The sequence below is a fragment of the Talpa occidentalis genome, unplaced genomic scaffold (assembly GCF_014898055.3).
Source record: "Talpa occidentalis isolate TD23 unplaced genomic scaffold, MPIMG_talOcc4v2.1 talOcc4.2, whole genome shotgun sequence".
Taxonomy (NCBI): domain Eukaryota; kingdom Metazoa; phylum Chordata; class Mammalia; order Eulipotyphla; family Talpidae; genus Talpa; species Talpa occidentalis.
Genome location: NW_023602073.1, coordinates 109,804,810 through 109,826,889, shown reverse-complemented (window position 1 = coordinate 109,826,889; position 22,080 = coordinate 109,804,810). Strand labels below are relative to the sequence as shown.

The 22,080-nt window shown below is 37.6% G+C and overlaps 1 protein-coding gene across 3 annotated transcripts in view; it reads right to left on the bottom strand.

Moving 5' to 3' along the window:
• The window catches only part of AFG1L (AFG1 like ATPase), a 135,665-nt gene that overhangs the window by 107,989 nt on the left and 5,596 nt on the right, over positions 1-22,080 (bottom strand). For all 3 annotated transcript variants that reach the window (XR_005126910.1, XR_008553311.1, XM_037520180.2), the window contains exon 2: positions 12,850-13,073. Coding sequence is in view for 1 of the 3 variants with exons in the window: in XM_037520180.2 (XP_037376077.1) it covers positions 12,850-13,073 (224 nt within the window). In the remaining 2 variants the exon portion in view is untranslated. The remainder of the gene's footprint in view (positions 1-12,849; positions 13,074-22,080) is intronic.

Below are 22,080 nucleotides of genomic sequence, written 5' to 3'. Positions count from 1 at the left end.
ATCTTACAGTAATACTAGAAGATGAAGACAGTTGTAAAGTGCCAAAGAATTCCCCAAACAGCTGAACTCACAGCTAGCATAACATACAGTTTAAGATGCAGATCTTATTCTATATAAATTGATAAAACAAATACTCCTATAACCATAAATGTTACATATCATCTGTCGAATGATACTATATTCTCCAAGTATTTTTCACTTAAAAAGGCAAGTTAATTTTCCCCTAATAAAAATATCTTTCAAAAATACTGAAATTATTTCAAAAGATTTAAAAATCTGTATTTTCAGGGGAAAACAGAGAATAAATGGAGAACAGTAATACTATTTAGAAGGCCGTAAAATGGATCTTAATGAAGTTTTAAAATTCTTTATTCACAGCAGTGAGTTCAAGGAGAATTAGGTTCACACAATTTTCCCTTAAAATGACTAACTTACACAGGAACCCACATCATTTACATGATCCCCATTTACAATTTCTCACAATTTACCCTATTTTTCAGTTATATTAAATTTCCTTCTTAATGTTTTGATTTCTTATAATATGTTCTCAAGTCTCAAAGGATCTCACCCTAGAGTAGTTTCTCAGTGCCAATATTCTCCAGTGCTTCCCTCCCCCAGAGGTTTCCTCAGTCCTGTTCTGCGCTGCAAGGTTTAACTTTGCAGGCTGGCTGTTGCTGGTTGGGTCCCTAGGAGACACTACTTGCAGGCGTGGGAGGGAGAAGGTGGACAGAAGTTGGGGTCATTCTCTGCTATTCCCTCCCTGCTTGGGTGCAGTGTCTGGCCAGGCTGCATCCCTCTGGAAAACGAGATCCTCCCTGCAGCTCCAGCTTACTCCCAGCTCTTCTTTTTTTTTTTTTAAAGAAAAAGATTTATTTATAAAAGAACCGGGGTACAGGCCAAAGGTGCAGGGGGTGAGAGGACTCATCAGAGACAGAGCAGGAAACAGAACAGGCAGACCGACCGAAATACACTGCTGAGGGGAGCAGTGGGCAAGACAGGAGAGGTCTGCCACACCATGTGAGTATCTCCATCGCTGGTGGGAATCGAACCCACATTGCAGAGGCTGCATACAGCTTCACAGCACTGCACTCAACCTGCTGCACCATATGGGAGGCCCTCGCAGCTCCTCTTCACTTCTCCCAACCTGGTGTGTTGCCTTAGGCCTGCCTGGCCCAGGCCTCTATAAGTCTGTCTCTTGGTTCTGTCTTTATTGGAAACATCTGCTGTGAACTATTTCCTGCCAGGATGATTATATGTATCCAATCCCCACTTAACACTAGACAAAGACGTGAAAATCTGAACATGAATAAAGTTCCTTTCACAACCACTTGAAAGATTTATCATGTTACTTGTATCTTAGGGAATTTATAAAGTAGGATGATGATACCTTCTCTAATGAGTTTTTGATGATGATCCAGGGACGCTGTATTGTGTAGATGGTAAGCTTAAGGATAAGGGAAGGTGGGGTAACTTACCACCTACTTCCACTAAACATAGAAGATATGGCAGGAGAGTACAGGTGTTAAACCCAAAAGGTCTGGATATAAACTATGGTTCTGCTACTTAGAGCCCTGTGGCTCCTGGTAAGTCACATCACTACACACCCCATTTCCTTATCTGCTGTGTACCAGGCAGAACACCAGGGGAGTTCCTGCTAACTGCACCTAATCAGGCCCACTCACTCCCGCTGAAGACTGCAAACTTCATGTGCTGACTGATATTGCGTCTGACCAAAGCTGTGGACTATGAAAAAAGAAACATCACACCCTTTGACATACCTCTCTCAAAGATCTGAACAACACTAATGTACACTCAAGCTAATTCACATCTATGTGAACACTATACCAAATAAATCAAGAACACATTCAAAAAGATGGAGTACAATTTCAAATATGGTACCTCCACTAAGCCATAAAGGAAACCTCAGTAAATTTATTAAGAATCAACATACTCTGACCATAAGGTGATACAATTAGAAACAAATATAAGGATAGCTAAAAATTGAGAAACTTCCTATTAAGATATCTACCTTCCCAACACATTCCCTCAGACTTCTGAAGAGTCCTGGGAAAAGCTGGAGAGGCCTGCAGAGTGGACCCTCTCACCAGTCCCTCCAGACAGTCAATAATTCTGTGTTCCAGGTCAGTTCCCTCTGTCTCTGCAATGATTGGAAACTTCTCATCTGCCTTCGAGCTCAACCATACTTCCCCCATCACTTTTTGCAGCTGTGACTCCTACTTCTTCATACACAGAAAACAGAAGGCATTAGCTTGGAACCCCTTAAACTTCCTCTATGAAACTGCAATCCCACCTTGTCTGCACCTAGCCTTTCCACTCTCCCTCCTGTGACAAAGAACGATGGTCCTTTTCCTATACAGCCTAACAATTTCTGGATCTCAGCCACCCCCACCTTCTCAGGAAACATGGCCCACAAATTAAATGCTTCACCTCTCTCATAATCCTTCTCATCAACATCTTTATAAATGACTTCTTGTGAATTTTTTTTTTCTTTTTTTTAAAGATCCATTTATTTATCCATACCAGCACTGGGCACAGTCAGAAGCGCGGGAGGGCGAGAGAATTCACCAGGGCCAGAGCAGGGAACAGAACAGGCAGACTGAGGAAACACACTGCTGAGGGGAGCAGCGGGCAAGACAGGAGAGGTCCGCTGCGCCACGCGGGACCCTCACCCGGCGGCGGGGGATCGAACCGGTGCTGCAGAGGCCGCGGGCAGCCCCTCAGCCCAGCACCCAACCGCCATGCCACCGGGGAAGGCCCTCTTGTGAATTTATTTTTACAATCTTGAAGTATAATATCTCACAAGCCAGAAAGCAAAAACCATAAGGGAATATACAGATACATTAAAATCAGTGTTATTAAATATTTCGGCGTGGGGGGAGCTAAGAAGGGTAAAAAGGGCAAATAATAAAGTGCAAAATAAAAACTTGCAATGCTTATTACAAATAAGGATGTCTTCTTTAACAAAGAGCCCTGTATTCCCTTCTCCCACCCCTCCCCTCTGGCAGCCTCAGTTCTGCAGTCTGATTTCTAGGGTTTGTTTTGGTTTAGTTCACAAAACTTAAAATCTCATGGACTAATATCTCCACTCTTAGGAATGGGGTATCATGCCCATGTATTAGGTAGCAAAACTAAGACTATATTTTCAGAGTCAAAATGAACATACATTTCAAACCTAACTTTAAAGTCCAAAGTGTTTTCATTACACCATCTCCCTGAGGATCTATCACTTTAGTGAAAGCCCTGAGTTTTATGTAACACACTCAGGCACAAACCCTGAAAAGAACATAATATTTAGCCTTAGAATTTTTAAAAATTAATTTCAATATACTCTATTACTATACAAAACATATATGTTCATGCATGCCCAGTATAGATTTTTACTTAAATGAAAAACAGAGCTTCAACTCAGAATTATTATTTGTGAACTAATTCCTATAGTACTTTAACTTTTTAACTAAATTTAAAATCATTCAAAAGTATCTGCATATTTGCATGTTAGACAATTCTATTCAACACTGTTACCAAACTTAGTCCTTTAACTCTTTTCTCATTGTTACTACAAAGAAAACATTCATCATCTACCATTCCAAACATTTTGATTTAATCATTCTAAATTTAGTCTTTGTTCCTTATGATATTAACATTCTAGCATTAAAAAATAAGTTGGGGTGATTCTCATCAAAGTTTTAAATTAAAATAGCATGTCCACTATCTTTGTGAGTTACTACCAACCTGCTACTCCAACCTATTTCCATTAGGACAATTAGATAATAAGGGTGGTGCATTTAAAATTAAAAGTACTGTTTTCAATTTGTTTAAAATGCAGGAATATTACTTTTTCTGTTTCTCCCTATTCCCCTCACCATTCCATTATTATCTTCCAAAATGATAGAAACAGAGACAATGATACAGCTGGAATTCTGAGCGTAATTACATCTTTTTAAAACTAGCATTATATCATTCTCAGCATAAACCAGCTTTTGGTAAAAGTAGATCACTTCAGGTTTCTAAGAAGATCTTTTAAAACTGAAAAACTGTACATGTTAACACCCATAAATTCTTTCTAAATGAAAATCTTTTTTAAATGCCTTCAGCTGATTTGCAAAAAAAACCTTTGTAACCTAAAGTACACCAATTTGTTCAGTTTACTAGTATAATTAAGCCTATTTAAGTAACTAAATAACTGGCAAATGCGGGGAGTAGGATAATCTTAAAATTCTGAAAAACTAGCATAAGAAATGGCTCAATTTCTTTTGGGGTAATATATTTTATCCGTTTTTTCTATTCAGGTACAATTGACATATAATATTAGTTTCAAGCGCATAACATAATGAGTCAATATTTGTATACAGTGAATAATGATAACCACAATAAATCTAGTTAACGTCCATCACCATACATAGTTACAAAGAGTATTTTTTCTTTTGATGAAAATTTTTAAGGTCTACTCACATAGCAACTTTCTAATATGCAATACAGTATTATTAAACATAGACCATTCTGTATATTACAGCCTAACAATTTATTTATTTTATATATAAATGGAAGTTGTACATTTGACTCCTTTCACCCAATCCCACACCCGCCTCTGGAAACCACCACTCTGTTCTCTGTATCTATGAGCTTGATTTGTAAATTTTATTATTTAGATTTCACATGTAAGTAGGATTATATGTTATTTGTCTTTCTCTGACTTATTTAGCATAATACCCTGGAGTCTATGTTGTTGTTGCCATCATTTTTTATGGCTCAATAATATTTCATTACAGTCATGCATCACTTAACAATGGGATATAGTCTGAAAAATGCATCATTAGGTGATTTTGTCCATGCATGAACCCCATAGATGATAATTACACAGAACTAATAGGCTACCACTACGCACCTAGATTACATAGTACATCCTATTAGGAATACTGTTACATGTGCAGTCCATTATTCATCAAAATGTCATTAAGTGACATGACTACAACTGTATACATACCACACTTTCTTTATCCATAGACAAGTTAGATAGTTTCCATGTCTTGGTTATTGTAAATAATGCTACAATGAACATGGAGTGCAGACAACTTTTCGATTTACTGTTTTTGTATTCTTCAGATAAACCCCCAGAAGTGGAAATGCTAGATTGTATGATGCTCTATTTTTAACAATTTGAGGAACTTCCACACTGTTTTCCTAGAGGCTGTATCAAGTTATATTCCCACCAAGAGTGCACAAGTGTTTCCTTTTCTCCACATCCTTGCCAACACTTGTTATTTCTTGTCTTTTTGATACTAGCCATTCTAACAGGTGAGATAATAACTCATCATGGTTTTGATTTACCTTTTCCTGATGACTACTGATGTTGGGCACCTTTTTATGTATTTACTGACATTTGTGTTTCCTTTTTGAAAGAAATATGTATTCAGATCTGCTGTCTATTTTTTAATTGGATTGAGTGTTTTTTTGCTATTGAGTTGTATGTATTCTTTATATATTTTGAATATTAACCCTTTATCAGACATATGATTTGCAAATATGTTCTCCCATTCCATAGGTTATGTTGTTATGAATGTGCAGCCTTTTAGTAAATTATGTATAACTTTTTAGTAATGATGTAATCCCATTCATCTATTTTTACTTTCTTACCTTCACTTTTGGTATCAAATTCAAAAAGTCATTATCATTGTTAAAAAAAAAAGTCATTGCCAAGACCAATGTCAAAAAGCCTGCTACTTAAGTTTAGTACACTTAAAGATATTTTTATTGTGAAATATTATAAAAAGACTAAAGTGGAGAAAATATTGAATACCTGGGTTCCTACCACCCAGTTTCACCAAATCTTTCTCCTTTTACATATTTAGCCCAAAATTTAAGTAATGAAAACACTGGTCCCCCTTTGTCCTTCCTGATGTTAACAACCCTGATGTTAGTTTATGCAACATTTTATTTTAGAAATATACTCTGAATTATTTATCTGGATATTTTTGTGATACCTGCTAGTTATTCCCTCAAAACTGAATCTTCTTAGTTTTTCTTTTTCTTTTTTTTTAAAGATTTATTTATTTATGCATATATACAGGCCAGAGATGTGGGGGGTGAGAGGATTCACCAAAGACAGAGTGGGGAACAGAACAGGCAGATTGACTGAAATATGCTACTGAGGGGAGTAGTGGGGGAGTCAGGAGAGGTCTGCTACGCCATGTGGGTAGCTCCCTAGCCAGGGATTGAACTCATGCTGCATAATCGCTGCGAATCGCTTCATAGGTTGCGTCTTAACCCCTTGTGTCACCAGAGAGGCCCCTCTTTATTTTTTTAATGAACTGCTAGGAGCTTTTTTGTTTTTGGTAGTTCTTGTTCCAGATAACAATCCATAGTCAATTATCGTTGATGCAAATATGTTCTACTAGTCTGTGGTACGCTTTTCACATTTTTTTTAAAAGATTTATTTATTCATGCATACGAGAACTGGGGCACAGGCCAGAGGTGTGGGGGGAGCGGTGAGAGGATTCATCAGAGACAGAAAGGGGAACAGAACAGGCGGGCTGACTGAAATATACTCACTGCTAAGGCGAACAGCAGACAAGACAGGAGAGGTCTGATGTGCCATGTGGATTAGCTCCCTGGCCCGGGATCAAACTTGTGCTTCAGTGGCTGCAGATAACTTCATAGTTCTGAGGCTTAACACCTTGTGCCACCAGGGAGGCACACTTTTCACTTTTTCTTTTTTTTTTTTTTTTTTAGAGGCATGTTTTTTATTTTATTATTTATTTGTTTGTTTGTTCGTTCGTTTTGTTTATACATGCACTGGGTACAGTCAGAAGCGCGGGAGGGTGAGAGAATTCACCAGAGCCAGAGCGGGGAGCAGAGCAGGCAGAAAGACCGAAGTACACTGCTGAGGGGAGCAGCGGGCGGCAGGAGAGGTCTGCGCGCCATGTGGGACCCTCCTTCGGTGGCCGAGGAGCAGCCGGGGATCGAACCGGCGCCGCAGAGGTCGCCGGCAGCTTTGCAACCCAGCGCTCAACCGCTGCGCCACCGGGGAGGCCCACTTTTCACTTTTTCTATGGTGCTTTTTGTTGACTACTAGTTTCAAATTTTATTAAAATCAGATCTATACATTTTTACCTTTATAATTTAGACTTACATGACTTATATAAGAAATTCTTCCTTTTCCCAAGTTCATAAAGATATTCCAAGTTTCACTTTAAATTCAGGACATTAATTCTATGGAATTAGTTTTTTTATGTTTAGAGAAGTAGGTACCTAATCTCATTTTACTTTTCATATAATCAATTATCTCACTTCAGTATATTGAATAAACTTTAAAAATCTTTTTCCCACTGATTTTCAGTACCAACTCGATAGTATATCAAGTTTCCATAAATGTTCTGGACTTTCTCCTTTTGTTCCTTTGTCCGTCTACCTAATGGAATAGTGAGTAAAAGCAGGTATAAGTAAGGAAGTAAGTAATGGGAAATTAGATTGGAAAGATTCTAGTCAACTTAAAATACAATTAATGGTCTCCTACCAGCCCTCAAATCTAGCCAGGTAGCAGTTAACTAGAGGTTTATGCCTGTAGGCCAAGTCCTGCCAAATGCCTGTCTTTATAAATATTTATTTGAATACAGTTACTGACGTATTGTTAGTCGTTGTTTTGCTACGATGGCAGAACTTAACAGAGATCATACAGCCCCTATAGCCTAAAAGATTTCATGTGAAAATATTTGCTGACTACTGGTCTAGAGACATGACTCTAATTGCAGCACAGATTCCATGGTACTGATGCCTCTTTATAGTCTACATAATTCTGTTGTACAGGTTTGTTTGATAATGATAGATAAAATTCCAACCCTAAACATAGTAAAAAAAAATGGGCTACACCCCCTTTCTTTAAATTCATTTTAGAAGTTTCTTAAGGACATTGTCATGTATGATGACAGTATAATTTCACCTGTTGAACCATGACAAAACTTTAAGTTTTAACTAAATATATTAAGTACTTTGGAGTATAAAGCAGGCCCACTACATTCTGTTTCCCAAATTTCAGATTTTAAATGAGTCTTTGGCATGTCCTCAAAGAGCAATGTTTGCCCCACAATCTTACTTCCTTCTAGATAACCATGTTAGGATGTAATGCTTTTGCTTCAGCTTCCATAAAATTTTGATAAAAGAAACATTCATTTTTTTAAAAATTCTGTTCTTTAATACAATTATAGCTGTATAGTTATTGTTTATTTTGTATTCAATGTTGGTTATGATTCTCTAAAAGATAAAGTTCCAGGGAGCAGAGAAGCTTTCCCTAAATCACACCACTCAACCTACTTTATAGGATATGCCAGAACTAAGAGGAATGAAGAGAATTAATGTTTACCCTTAGCTGGAAGAAAAAGGGAAGAACTGAGAAAAAACTGACAAACTGCTAGAAATATCTCTGAAGATTCTATGATAAACTAACTGAAGGTCCCAGACAAGGGGCTTCCCATATCTCCCAAGAGAAAAATCCATAGCCAAAAATCCCAGGTATCCTGGTCTCAGGGCTGAGACACCAGAAGCCAGAACACAGGAAGTATCAAGACCTCAGAATAAGACCTTAGATTAAGGCGGGATAGTTCTTTTCTAAAACCTACTAAATGCATTGTTCATGGGAGAGAAGAAGGTATCCAAATAAGACAGTAGGATGGTAGAGGAAGATGGAAATAATCATTTCTCACTAGGGAAAACTTGAAAATTATTTGATGGAGAGCAGAAGAAAAAGAAAAGTAATGTTAAGTGCTTCCTGACACCCCTCCCCACCCCAATTCCCAGGTCTCTTGGGCTATGATCTCCTGCTATGAGATGAAAAACCTAGTTGCCTGTATACCTCTGATTAATGGAAACAGCGATTTTCAGAGTAGCTCCACACTCTATTTAATTCTCTCCCTCCCTGACTCTAGAAATGCTTGATTTGGCTGTGTAAAAGTAATTCTAATTATAGTGATTTACATGAACTACTTACCATTTATGCCTAATTACCTCACAGCACAATAACAATTATGCATATATTAAATGTGTCAGATTAACCTGGTTGTAAGTTTTATTTGATAACAAAAGTGAAGTGTTCATAAATGCTCATTTTTTTATAGTTTGTTGCTCATATAGCATGGTCATTTGTTCTTAACTGTTACACATTTTTATTACGGAAACATTGTTATAGGGGTAGGTGAAAGAGCCTAATAGTCTAATCAATTTTTTTCTCATTAATTAATAATCCTGGCATCTTATGAAGGTATATTTTATTTTAATATTATAGCTTAGCCTTTCAGAAAATTTCCTAGGAGTACAATGAAAAAAAGAAGTAGACGATAATGAATATTTAAACATCTCCATTAAAAACAAAATCAAACACTCATATAGCATAAGTGAAATAACTCAGAGAAAGACAAATACCGTGGGTTCTCACTTATATGCAGAATTCTAAAAAAGTCCAATTTCACAATGGATTATGGTGGACGGCCGAGGGTGCCTCGGTGATGGGTGTGGTGTGGTGACATGCATCTGAGGAGGTGTGATCCTATGCTTCTGAATCACAGAGAGTGTTGTAAACCAGTGTTACCATATTGTAAACCAATGTTACAATATGTAAATAAATAAGGAAGCAAGCTGAACTCATAAAAAAAGAGAGGATGGTGGTTGTCAGGGGCTGGGGGGAAAAGGCAAGATGTTGGTCAAAGGGTACAAACTCCCAGCTATGAGATAAATAAGTTCTGGAGCTCTCATGTACAGGATGGTGACTATAATTAACAATACTGAGTTATATACTTAATGCTATCACCACAAAAAAAGAAAAATGGTAATTATGTGAGAAGCTGTAGGTGTTGACTAATCTCATTGTGGCAATCATTTTGCAATATGAGAATCAAGTCATTATATTTTACACCTTAAACTTATTTATGTTATTTATCAATAATATCTCAATGAAGCTGGGAGGTAGAAATCAAAAGCCCATAAGATCATAAATCCTATTTTCCAAAGCTAAGAACTCTGTAAGTTGTTCTATCAGTGGAAAATCTAATAGCCCAAATTTTCCTTCTCTGATAATCAGCATATCAGTATTGTTTTTAAAAAGAGGTTTCTGGTTTCTTCATAATCTTCAAAACTAAAGCTTTTATATATGCTTTACTCAAATTACATTAGATGTTTGGGTATTTTTCAATGTTAAAGATTTGGCAGGCATAAGAAACTAAAAGACAAATACTACAACAAAGAGATGTTGATCAAGCTTCTTAACACTTATTCATATATACTTTAGAATATGACAAATATAAGCTTTCATTAGACACATTTGAAACTACCTGAATGTCAGATCTCCTGCTTACATAAGATTACAATTACATAATAAAACCAGGGTTATTCACTAGGCAGACCCATCATAAGCAATTAAGAAATAAAGTGTGGGAGAATACTCCAAAGATAAGCCAAACAATAATTTTCAGAAAAGAAACCATTGTAGTCGAATTGACAGTCAGATAAGTTAATGATTAAAAGATACTTTTAATTGGATGTTAGTTCACCAACCATTATAAGATGAGCCTTAAGGAACATACATACTGGAGAAGTAGAAAAAAAAGGACTGTATTTCCAAAATGGAGAGGACTAGAAAGGGAACAAGATGCCAAATTCATGAAAGCAATTTAACTCTCAGATAACAAAAAATCCACTTAAGTAAAACACTTGTTTCCTGGCTCTGACACATAACCAGTTTATTTTATTTGGAAGACCATCTGTCCTGCAAACTATAATTAAGTATACAGTACACAAGCAGTCTCTATTTTCCAAACTTTTTATTTCTTTACTCATCCATAAATTTGGGGAACTATGGAAAAAAGAGGGACATTTGGTGATCAATAGGGATAACTCATCAGGCTTTCCTGGAACCACTGTGCTAAGAGAACAGCCATGCTCACAGGAGCCCAACTGGCACCTTATGCAGAGACCCAATCGTCTGAGGGCAAAACCTGTTGTGAAAGCTTTGCCCCTATAGGGAGGAAATGACTGGTTATCCTATTAGAGTCTTACTGAGGAATTTAACCCACCGATGACATAGGGGGAACGTTTAGAAATTGGTAAAACAAACAGAAACGGAAACAGATGTGGGGGAAAAGCAACAACATAGTAAGAGGATTACATGATTGGCAGAGCACTGGAGTGAGAATCAAGGAGAGCCTGTGCTGCCACCTGCCAAGCTGTCAAAGTTTTCAGAGCCACTGGCGCTGTGGAAAACTGGCTCAGCCTCTATGAGGCTGGGCTGTGTAATGGAGACACACTTCACTGCTATTTGCTCATGCAGCCTTAGTCTAAAGCTCCATTTCATTCTGTATTCTAAATAACACTATTCCCTTTAACCAAAAATTGTTAGCGCAGTCTTGTTCTTTATATAAAAATGAAACTACCTAATTATATTCTCAATTGCCTTTTAAAAAGCAAAATTACTTCCATTAGAGTTTTTAAATAAAGTACTACTAACATGTTATAAAGAACCTTTCCTCTAAAGAACTTATAAAAATAATACTTGTTGGGGAGGAGACAAAGGAGAGGTGATTTGGTCAGTCAATTAAAAGAAAACTAGTTTCTCAGATTGAACCATATTCTAAATTTTATTACTATTTATGTCTGAAGATGACACCACAATGACACTGGCTTCTACAATAAGATAAGGAACTGGAGTTTTTCTGCTGTTTCAGAATGTCAGCAAAACTCAAAAGCTAAGGACAAGGAAAGACAAGTTCCCTACACTCTAAGAGGAGTCATTAGTCACATCCATGCAGGAATTACTTAAAAGGGAAAAAAAAGAAAGACAAAATCCTAAAACCATAAAGGACTGAAGAAAGTGATCAAGGTAGAAAGTTGTTAGCTGGGTAAGGAATTCTGTGGCTATTCTCCCAGATAAACCTCACGCCAAGTGCAGTAGTTCCTAAAAGAAGCACCCAAAGACATGAGGATTGAGTGGAAGACAATGCATGCATTTCCCTCCCCAGCTGGATGCTTGCTCAGCTTAGGAAGTCTATGGTGGGTACCAAAGCAGGGTGCAGAAGAGTTCATGGAAGAACTTGATGTGTGTCCCCTGGAGCAAGGGGGTGTAGAGGACAAAGACAGAGACTGGTGCCTGCCTCTTATCTGGAGAAAGCTGAAAGCAAGAGGCTAAGCAAAGTTACCCTTGCAGTAGTGGTGGGAGAAAGATGTTGTGCTACCTGGACACCATAAAAGGTGACCTGGCCAGAGCTGTCCCAAAAGGACTCCACTTGTAACGGCAAGGGCAAGGGAGCCCCAACAGAATGCAGTGGTGTGAGGTATACCCCTGAATCCTAAGAGGACAAAGAGTGGAGCAGCGGGGAGTCTTGAAGAAGTCTTGCACCCCTCAACCATGAGCTAGCATGTCAGCACCTATCACACAAAAGGCCCTTAATGTACTTCAAACAGCTGTTCTACTATAATCATTCATCCTTCTCATTCTGACCTGAGATGCCAAACAAGCAGAGAAAAGAGGGAAAGAGGAAGAATAAATCACTCCCCTTTCTATACTGCTGATCTTGGACAGGTCTGAGATAGACGGAGGGGAAAACTGAATTGTGCAGTTTTCATTTAGACTGGACTGCATCAATGATTACCTAAATAGGAAGCAACCTGAATGCCCCAGAGGGTGGAAGACAATATGAAGGTCGGGAATGGGGATGCAACAGATTATGTTTAAAAAATTTTGTAGGAATTTTCCAAGCTGTTTTATGATCAGGTCCTACTGTATTTGATCAATTTTATAATATGTTTGTACCTTTAACTGTTCAGTCTTTAATATCACATAAAACTCACCTTTGAAAGAAGACCTTCTGCCTCTATACTATATCCTTTAAGGTCCTCATGTAATTTCTGCAAACACTGAATGACTCTTCTTTGATGTTCATCATCTTTTAGCTCATGAGTTTTGATCAGAAAGTCATAGTGGTCCAGCGGTCCATGGCAAACAGCCAAAGCTTTTGAATAAGCCTCTGTAGCTGCAGTTGGGGAAACATTCTCGGGTGTCTGGACTGTATAGGCTATAAACAAAAATATATGATGCAATGTTAGCCTCTCTTAAATGAACATATTTCAAAGAACTCTCTTTTCATGCTTTTTTTTTAAAGATTTTTTTTTTAAGATTTGTTTATTTATACAAGCACTGGGTACAGTCAGAAGCGCGGGAGGGTGAGAGAATTCACCAGAGCCAGAGCAGGGAACAAAACAGGCAGACTGACAAAATACACTGTTGAGGGGAGCAGTGGGCGTGGCAGGAGAGGTTTGCGGGCCATGTGGGACCCTTGCTGGTGGCCGGGGATCGAACCGGCACTGCAGAGGCTGTGGGCAGCTTCACAGCCCAGTGCTCAACCGCTACGCCACCAGGGAAGGCCCTTTTTTAAAAAATTTTTTATGCATACAAGAACTGGGATACAGGCCAGAGGCGTGGGGCGGGTGAGAGGATTCACCAGAGACAGAGTGGGGAGCAGAACAGGCAGATCTACTGAAAAACACTGCTGAGGGGAGCAGCGGGCGAGCCAGGAGAGGTCTGCTGTGCCATGTGGGTCAGTTTCCTGGCCAGGAACAAACTGTGGCTGCAGTGGCTGGCATTAGCTTGCTAGCCCTGAGACTTAACCCCTGCACCACCAGGGAGGACCCCTGATGGCAGGGATTTTTTGTCTGTTTTGTTCAATGCCATATTCGCCAGTAAACAGTACCTGCTACATACTCTGTATGATATTATAATAGTAATTACATGTCATTATGCACCTGTCCACTCCCATAGAATGTGCTACCACAAGAGTGAACCTTAATGTAAACTATGGACTTCGAGTGATTGTGATATGTCTACAGAGGTTCATCAATTATAATAAAGTACATCTCTTATGAGAGATGCTGATAATGGGGGAACCTCCATGGGGGTGGCAGGGGCATATGGGAAAGTCCTATACATTCCACTCAATTTTGCTGTGAACCTAAAGCTGCTCTAGGAAAAAAAAAAAAAAAGATTCTTTTTTAAAACAAGAGAGAATCAGTCAAGCAAGACACTCAAGACTGAGAGATTGGCCAGCTTAGGCCTGAATAGCAGCTGTATAAATTGAAACACAAAAGACTTCTCAAAAGCTGCACTAAATTAAATCTGTTACTACATCAGTGTACACAAATTATGTGATGCTGCTGCCATATTATTTTGATTTATATTAATTTATCTTATTGTACTCCAAATGGACAGTAAGAAAATGCCATTCTAAAGATCCACACACTAATCTACAAATAAAAATGGAATATTTTACAGTCCTGAAAGTCTGCACTGTTCTCTCAAATACCTTAATTTTGTATGTTATTTGACAACATTCTCCTAAAGTAAATTTTGGAAAAATCCCACTATGTTCCACATCCTACTGGCTGTGGTGTCCTAGCATCTGAATAATCTATTATAATTTCCTAGGTAGTATTTTAATAATTACTTCTATTTTTCCCCAAGAAAAAAAAATGAGCCCCTCACCCCAGACTTTGAGCATATTTGTGATTACTTAGACTTCCCCCTCCAACCCCACCATTTTTTTTTTTTTTTAGGTCAACACAGATAGCATTGTCTTCATAATAAAACAAAAGATGAAGCGTAGAATTAAGTCATTTGCCCTTTTCAAAATGCCTGTTATGTCTTGACCAGCATTCTCTACGTGTGCAACTGGGCTCAGTACATTTGAGCCTCAGCACGATCTCCTTTGTAGTTTTAGCCTTTTTCTGGAAATTGGTGTAGTCTGTCCACCACAGGCTCTCTGCTCCCTGTCGTGAGGCCACGTTCCCTGGGTATACAGAGAATTCTTGCCCTTCTTATGTTGTGGCACTTTGTAGGTTTAGTGCCTTCATACTTCTTACAGAAGGTGTAGTAGAGTTCAGGAATGTTCAACAGGTTTGCAGGAGCCCTTTCAACAGGGAAAGAGGCAATCTTCCCCAATTCTTAAGTTTTCTTCATAAGACAGAAGTTTAAAACAACAAAATTCTTCTGTAGTTTTGCTGTCTTGCAGTCTATGCTAATATGCTGCACTTAACTGACTTCACTAATAAATATAATAAAACCACAATTACGCTCTTATTAAGGGCACATGGTAGCTTGTAATACAGAAAAAAAGAGGTAACTCATACCACAATTTCAAAAGAAATTAGAAAAAAGCAAATTGTCAGTAATAGTCCTAATAAGAAGTGTTATATAAACACAGGTTTCTTGAACAAAGCCTTAACATGAGAAGCTTGTTTTGAGTGGAGTATGGGGAACTAGGGATATCCGGAAGATTTCTAAAATTAAAAGGAAATTATATGTGAATTTGTGGGGGGTTTTCTGAAGCAAGATCACTAAAAATACAATCTTCCTCAAATTTTCAAACAAGTTTGAGGACAAAAGCTGATTATGAACCATTTTTTAAAAAAGATTATTAAAACTAAGGAGTTTTAGAACAAAAGTCTATTAACAGCAGTGCACATTTACTGAGTACCAGGGACAGTAATTTCACAGAATTATTTTTATTAATCCTCACAATACTACTATCATACAAATAACTGAAATGCCATAGGTAAATTTGCTTAGTCATTCATTCATTCATGGCTGCTGAAAACCAAATAGATCTTGATACCAGTGATAAAACACTAGAAAAACAATTTCCTTTGCTTGTGGCAACTTCATTCCAGTGCAAAGAGTGATAGTAGGAAAAAATTAAATAAAGAAGCAAGAAAGGATCAGAAAGTACATGATGAAATTAATTGAGCATGATATTCAAGGGCCTCCGGTCAACAACATGGGCATCCCAAAGAGCTTAATAGAAATTATAAGGACTAGCCTTTCAGTGGATGTACTATTTATGTTGAAGGTCTCAAGGAGTCATCTCTGAGGAAGATTTGGGAGAGGAAAAACCTGAGCAGAGAAAGAGATGGGGCAAAAATCCTAAAGTGAAAATGGAAATAAGTTTCACAGTTCAAGGACGAGAAAGTTAGGTTATATGATTGATTTAAATGAAGGAGGTAGAATGTACTACAAGATGAAGTTGGAGAGGAGAGTAAGAAACAAATCACAAAGGGTCTTACAAGGTGGATTTTATAAATAGGATTAAGAACAAATAGAAGGTTTTGACCAGGAGTGTGACATGATTTATTTTTTAAAAGATTACTCTATGAAAAATAAGATGGTAGTAATGCATAGTGCAAGCAGAAATAGGTCAATTGTGTGGAAGTGAATTATATGTCAATAAAGATGTATAGTGTAAGCAGGGAGACCAGTTATAAAACTTTGACAATTCAGAAATGTCTGTGATTTGGACCAGTTGCATTGCAAGTTAAGTAAATTGACCAAGATCACCTAACTAATAACAGCAGCAACAATTGCTAAGAGTTACTGAGCACTTACTAAGTGCCAGGTACTTTTCCAAGTATGTTACATACATTGACTCATGCAATCTTTACAACCACCTTAAATGAGGTAACTATCATACCTACTTTAAAGATAAAGAAACTGAGGCACAGAGAGGCTAAATAAGGAATCTGTCCATGTTACCACTGCCAGAGTGGCAGAGTACCTATACCCACAGATACAACAGGGAAGTAATTTGTTATAGTGGAAGCAGTATGGGCTCTGGAGACGCACCCTCTGGATTGTCTCCTGACTCCACCATTTCCACTCTCAACCAAGGTAATGTCTCTCCTCATGGGAGATTGGCATGTGATCACCATCCTGCCAATGATGCCTGAGGGAAAGTCAACTTCTCTCCAAGTTTCCCCTAATTGTCTTCACAAGGCGTCTAGGACAAAAACTCATTCATTCCTGCCCTAGCACTTTTACCTGTAAAATGGGGATACCTGGAATGCTGCAACATCTTAACATATATGAGGAAATGTTGACATATGAGCACAGGGAAAGGTATGGAGAAAAAGTTTGCAGCCCCCACACCCTCTCCAGGTATGCCATTGTCCGCCAAATCTCCACATATTCACCAACCTGGAAGCTTTCTAAAGCCTCCTCCATTTGGGTTTTGTTTTTGTTTTTTTTTTAATTTAATTTTATTTTACATATTTTTTACATCATTTTTCACTTTTGTGCAATGTATGCATTTTCATCTTGGTTATAATCCCCATATACTTCCCACCCTCCTTGTTTTGATCCTACTCCCTTCTTCCCCCACCCCAGTAGTGTGTATCTGGTTTACAGTTGCTTGTTGATTTTGATTTTTACTTTATTATAATTAGTCTTTGCAATTTGCAGCAACATGGATGGAGCTGGAAGTGATCATGCTCAGTGAAATAAGCCAGAAAGAAAAAGAAAAATACCGGATGGTCTCACTCATAGCAGGAATTTTAAAAAGCTAAATAAAGGACCAGGAAAAAGACTAATTATAATAAAATAAAAATCCATTTGGGTTTTAATGGAGGCTTCCTTACTTAGGCATTCCTTACTTATGTCCTTGCTGATCGATCACTTATTGGTCTTTGGCAACTGAATTCCACTTCTAGGTCCCTTTCCCCTCCCAGAAAACCAGGGGTCTCCATCTTCAGACGCATTCCAAAAAGTTACTTCATTAACCTAACAAGAGACAGCTTTATCATTCTTAAGGGTGCTGTGAGCAGAAACTGTGAATGAAGACTAACTATGTATGAGAAATATACTTTGGTCACCTGAATGACCAATATATGTATTTCTTATAAATCACAGTATCACACTAACACTAATAAGTGCCTACTATTCATTCAACATACCAACAGCACTCTCTCTCTCTCTCTCTCTCTCTCTCTATATATATATATATATATACACACACACACACATATATACACATATATATATATATACACACACACACACAATCTTACTTTTTCAAGAAGGTCTGAGGTAGATAAATGAAGAAACTAAAATACCTTAAAAGTTAGTAAATAAGAGCCTACCTGGTGGCGCAAGGAGTTAAGAGGCAACCCAAGAAGTTGTCCGCAGCCTCTGCAGCAGCCTCTACAGCACGAGTTCGATCCCTGGCCGGCCAGGAAGCAACCCACATGGCACAGCAGAACTCTCCTGACTAGCTGCTCCCCTCAGCAGTGTATTTCATTCAGTCTGCCTGTTCTGTTCCCCACTCAGTCTCTGGTGAATCCTCTCAACTACCTCCCCACCCCGTATCCCGCACCTCTGGCCTGTACCCCAGCTCTTGTATGCATAAATAAATAATTCTTAAAAAAAAAAGTTAGTAAATAGAATGAAAGAACAAACTAGATTCCAAAACCACCAGGATGTCACTCGCCTTCATTAAAACTACCATAATGGGAGCAAGTGAAAGCTTGCTCCCATTTATGAATGCCAGGCAACAGAATATTAAAACGTAAACCTTTCTCAGGCCCTCTCCTTTGAAGTACTGGAGCCTCCTGGAGCTCCTCCTGTGGGTTCTTCCTCCTTAGACCCTGCTAGGGCCCTGCCCTGCCTGCGCTGTAGGGTCAACCAGCCTCTGCTAATAAGCACACTCTCCAAACTCCACCTACAGCAGTAGCTTTTTCTATGAAAAGTCCAAAGTTCAAATGTTAGACGGAGAAAATCCCTTTCCACATAAATTTAAAAGCCCTGGGGCCTCCCTGGTGGTGCAGGTAGTTGAGCGCCACACTGTGAAGCTGTCCACAGTCTCTGCAGCGTGGGTTCAATCCCAGCCGGCAAGAATTCCACATGGCGAAGCAGACCTCTCCTGTCTCGCCCACTGTTCCCCTCAGCAGTGTATTTTTTTAGTCTGCCTGTTCTGTTCCCCGCTCTGTCTCTGGTGAATCCTCTCACCCTCTCATGCATTTGGCCTGTACCCCCATTCTTGTATAAAAATAAATAAATCTTTTAAATAAATAAATTTAAAAGCCCTTGTATCTCACATAGTTTACTTAAGAATGTCGACAAACTAGATTCATGTATATCTTTCTGAACTTTTAAAATGAAACATTAATACATTTGGCACTAAATGAAGATATAATGACCATAATGTGCTCAAATATGAAGATACAAAATTGGGAGACAATGTTGAATGATGATTCAAGATGATACTGATGTGCTACAAAAACTGGCTGATACTACCAACATTCAAAAACTTACTCATACTGAAAAGAATCAATTGAAAATCTGTCAAATAAAAGAATTCAGTCAGAAACAAATAATTCAACAGTTATAAAACCTTATAGAGTGCACAAAGCTCTGTGCTGAAAACTTTGAAAACAATCAGTAGTGAGCTCAACAGATAGTGTAACTGTAACTGCACCCAAAATACTGGCAGTACCCTGGGAAAGATGCTGTCAGAGCACAGAACATTTCCCCATGTCAGGTTGGATAAACAAACAAATTAACATCAGACAGAGCAGTGGGAGACTTAATTATATATGTATGGTGAATTTACATGGCTGTAAGTTCTAAAAAATGGGACAGACTAAGGGTTTATATTCTGAGGTGAGAAATGGGCTAAGGGCCTGGGGATTCTAGACAAGAAGTGATGACTTCAGAAGACAAAAACTAATTTCTAGATGTTTACCCTGCTTTAAGACAGGTTTCTCTGATTTAAAAAAAAAAAAAAGTTATTTCTACAGATATCACAAAATCTAGGCAATCTATATTTTCTACATTGTGATGATAGTTTTTTCCAAGCCCCCAAGGGCCTCAATTCACCTTAGATCACATACCAAGGTGACACATATTGGAAAAAACCTACTCTGGACACCTTGGAGGAAAAGCCTGTCTAAACATTTGGGGGGTAAGGATGCAATCCCATAATACAAACAAGTGGTTAAAAACAGGCAAAATAAATGAATAGTATAAATCAGGATTTGATTACCTTTGTTAGTAATGCAAGAGGGTGCACAACAGGAGCCTCTGGACACCATAAATGTCTTCATTTAGGTGTACTTACACATATCTACTCTCTTCATGATTATTGAGTGGGCTTTACACTTAAATGTGTGCTTTTCTAAATGAATACAACCCTTCAACAGATAAACTTTAAAAATTGAACAGTTAACAATTGTCATTTCTATATTTTCTATTATGTGCACATAGTATTTTATAATTAAAAGTGATTTATTTTTAAAATAGAAAAAGTAACGACTCGAATACAAACTGGAGAGATCTGTCTTAACAACCCTAAAGAATATCAAAGTGAGACATGAAAGCAACAGTACATAGAAAATGTAACCTATTACACTGTTCCAGACATATCTGAAGGGCTATATTGAGATATGGGAGCCACATTTTTAGAGTGAGTAGCTAAAGGAATGTAGTTCTAAGGATCTAGAAAACATGCCATAAGACTAACAGGATAAGGGACAGTTGATATTAAGAATCATAGTAACCACCTCCCACCCAGCACCCTATATCTAGCATATAATGGCACCAAGAAAATTGGGAAATGAATAGAAAAACAAAGTCAGTCTTTAATATTTTAAAGATTGTCAAGTGAAATTGGGACAAGGAGGCACCCAATAATTTGATAAATGAATCAGTAAACAAATAAACAAGATATTATGGGTCTTGATATACTTGGAGAACTGTCATATGTGCAATCAGGACTAGAATTATGTCATGTTGTTCCTGAGGAAAGAGTCAGATGAATGCGGAAAAGTTACAGCAAGGCTCAAATTTCAGCCTCCTTAAAGAATTTAAAAAAAAAAAAAAATCAGAATTGTCCAAAGAGGAATAGGATACCTAAAAAAGAAAGTTAAGGCAAAAATTATGTATTTGTACATTCGTGTTTGAATACATGACCCAGAGGTCCTCTTCAGTTCCAATATTCTGATTCTACAAAATGTTATCTTCAGGCCTTGCTGTACAGCAAATAACTTACAACTATGTAAGTTTCTTTTTGAAAACAGTATACATTTCTTACTAAATGAAGATATTTTACCATATAGTGATTTTCCTGCATAAGTCAAATTTCAACAACTTACTTTGAATGTCATGAAGGCAGTAATTCATAATTTCTAAGAACCTCTAGGTATTCAGTGTATCCAGAGAAAAGATATTTAAGTCCAGAAGATTAAAAACAAAGAATCCATGGTTATTTACGGAAGCCCTTTCCACAATCTTAGAAAACTCAAAACTGCACTTTCTAGAATTCAAAGCACTGAAACAGATAGGGCTTTTTGCCTTTGTAAATATAAGTGAATCCTCTCCAAAGTAAAAGTGTTTTTATTAATTTGTATGGAATTGAGTTTATACCATTTCTGCTCACTTCTTTTCAGTATTTCAGTATTAGTATTTCATTTACTCCAAGCATATCCCATATAACACTTTTCAAGGGACTTTCTCATGTAATAATTTACTTGAGCCTCACAAATGATTGGTGATGAAGACAGTTAGGATAATGAATATCATTCTACAGATGAGAAAATGTAAATATCATTAATGGAAATTAAATGAGTGATCCAGTACTAAAGGATGACCAAAATCACAACCTAGTCTTTCAGATTGCATTTTATTGTTCCTCTGCTATCCCATATATTCATCGGTGCTAAGATAGAACTGATCAAAATTCTTCAAAGTAACAGTTATGGGATAAAAGGAGCTTCACTTCTTCACAAAGAGAAGGAAGATTGTTGCCAAAAAAGAACACATGCTTAGTTAAATGAAATCAAAACTATATAAGGAATTTAGATTTCCAGTTTAAAATGTTTACCCAACTGCTGTGAGAAAAATGCACAATCAGGAAAAACACATTTAATATTTCTAAAGGGCTGGATTAAAATTTCAGCTGTAAACTTCATTACTGTAATTAGATTTTTAATGCATATTTATTAAACATCCATTCAAATACTGTGTTCACAATTATTCATGAGTTATTTGTACATTTGTGTTGATTTTCACAAACTGTAAGCAGTGGCCACTGACCAGAAATGTTCTCTAAGAATTACAGAACCCCATGCTAAGGTCACAGGCAGCCCAGCCCATCCATGCTCTATTATGTTCTAATCACACCTAAAAGATAAATATTCAGTTGCTTTTTTAAAAACTGCAATGGTCATCAATGATCCAAAAAGTCAGATTTACCAGTGACATTA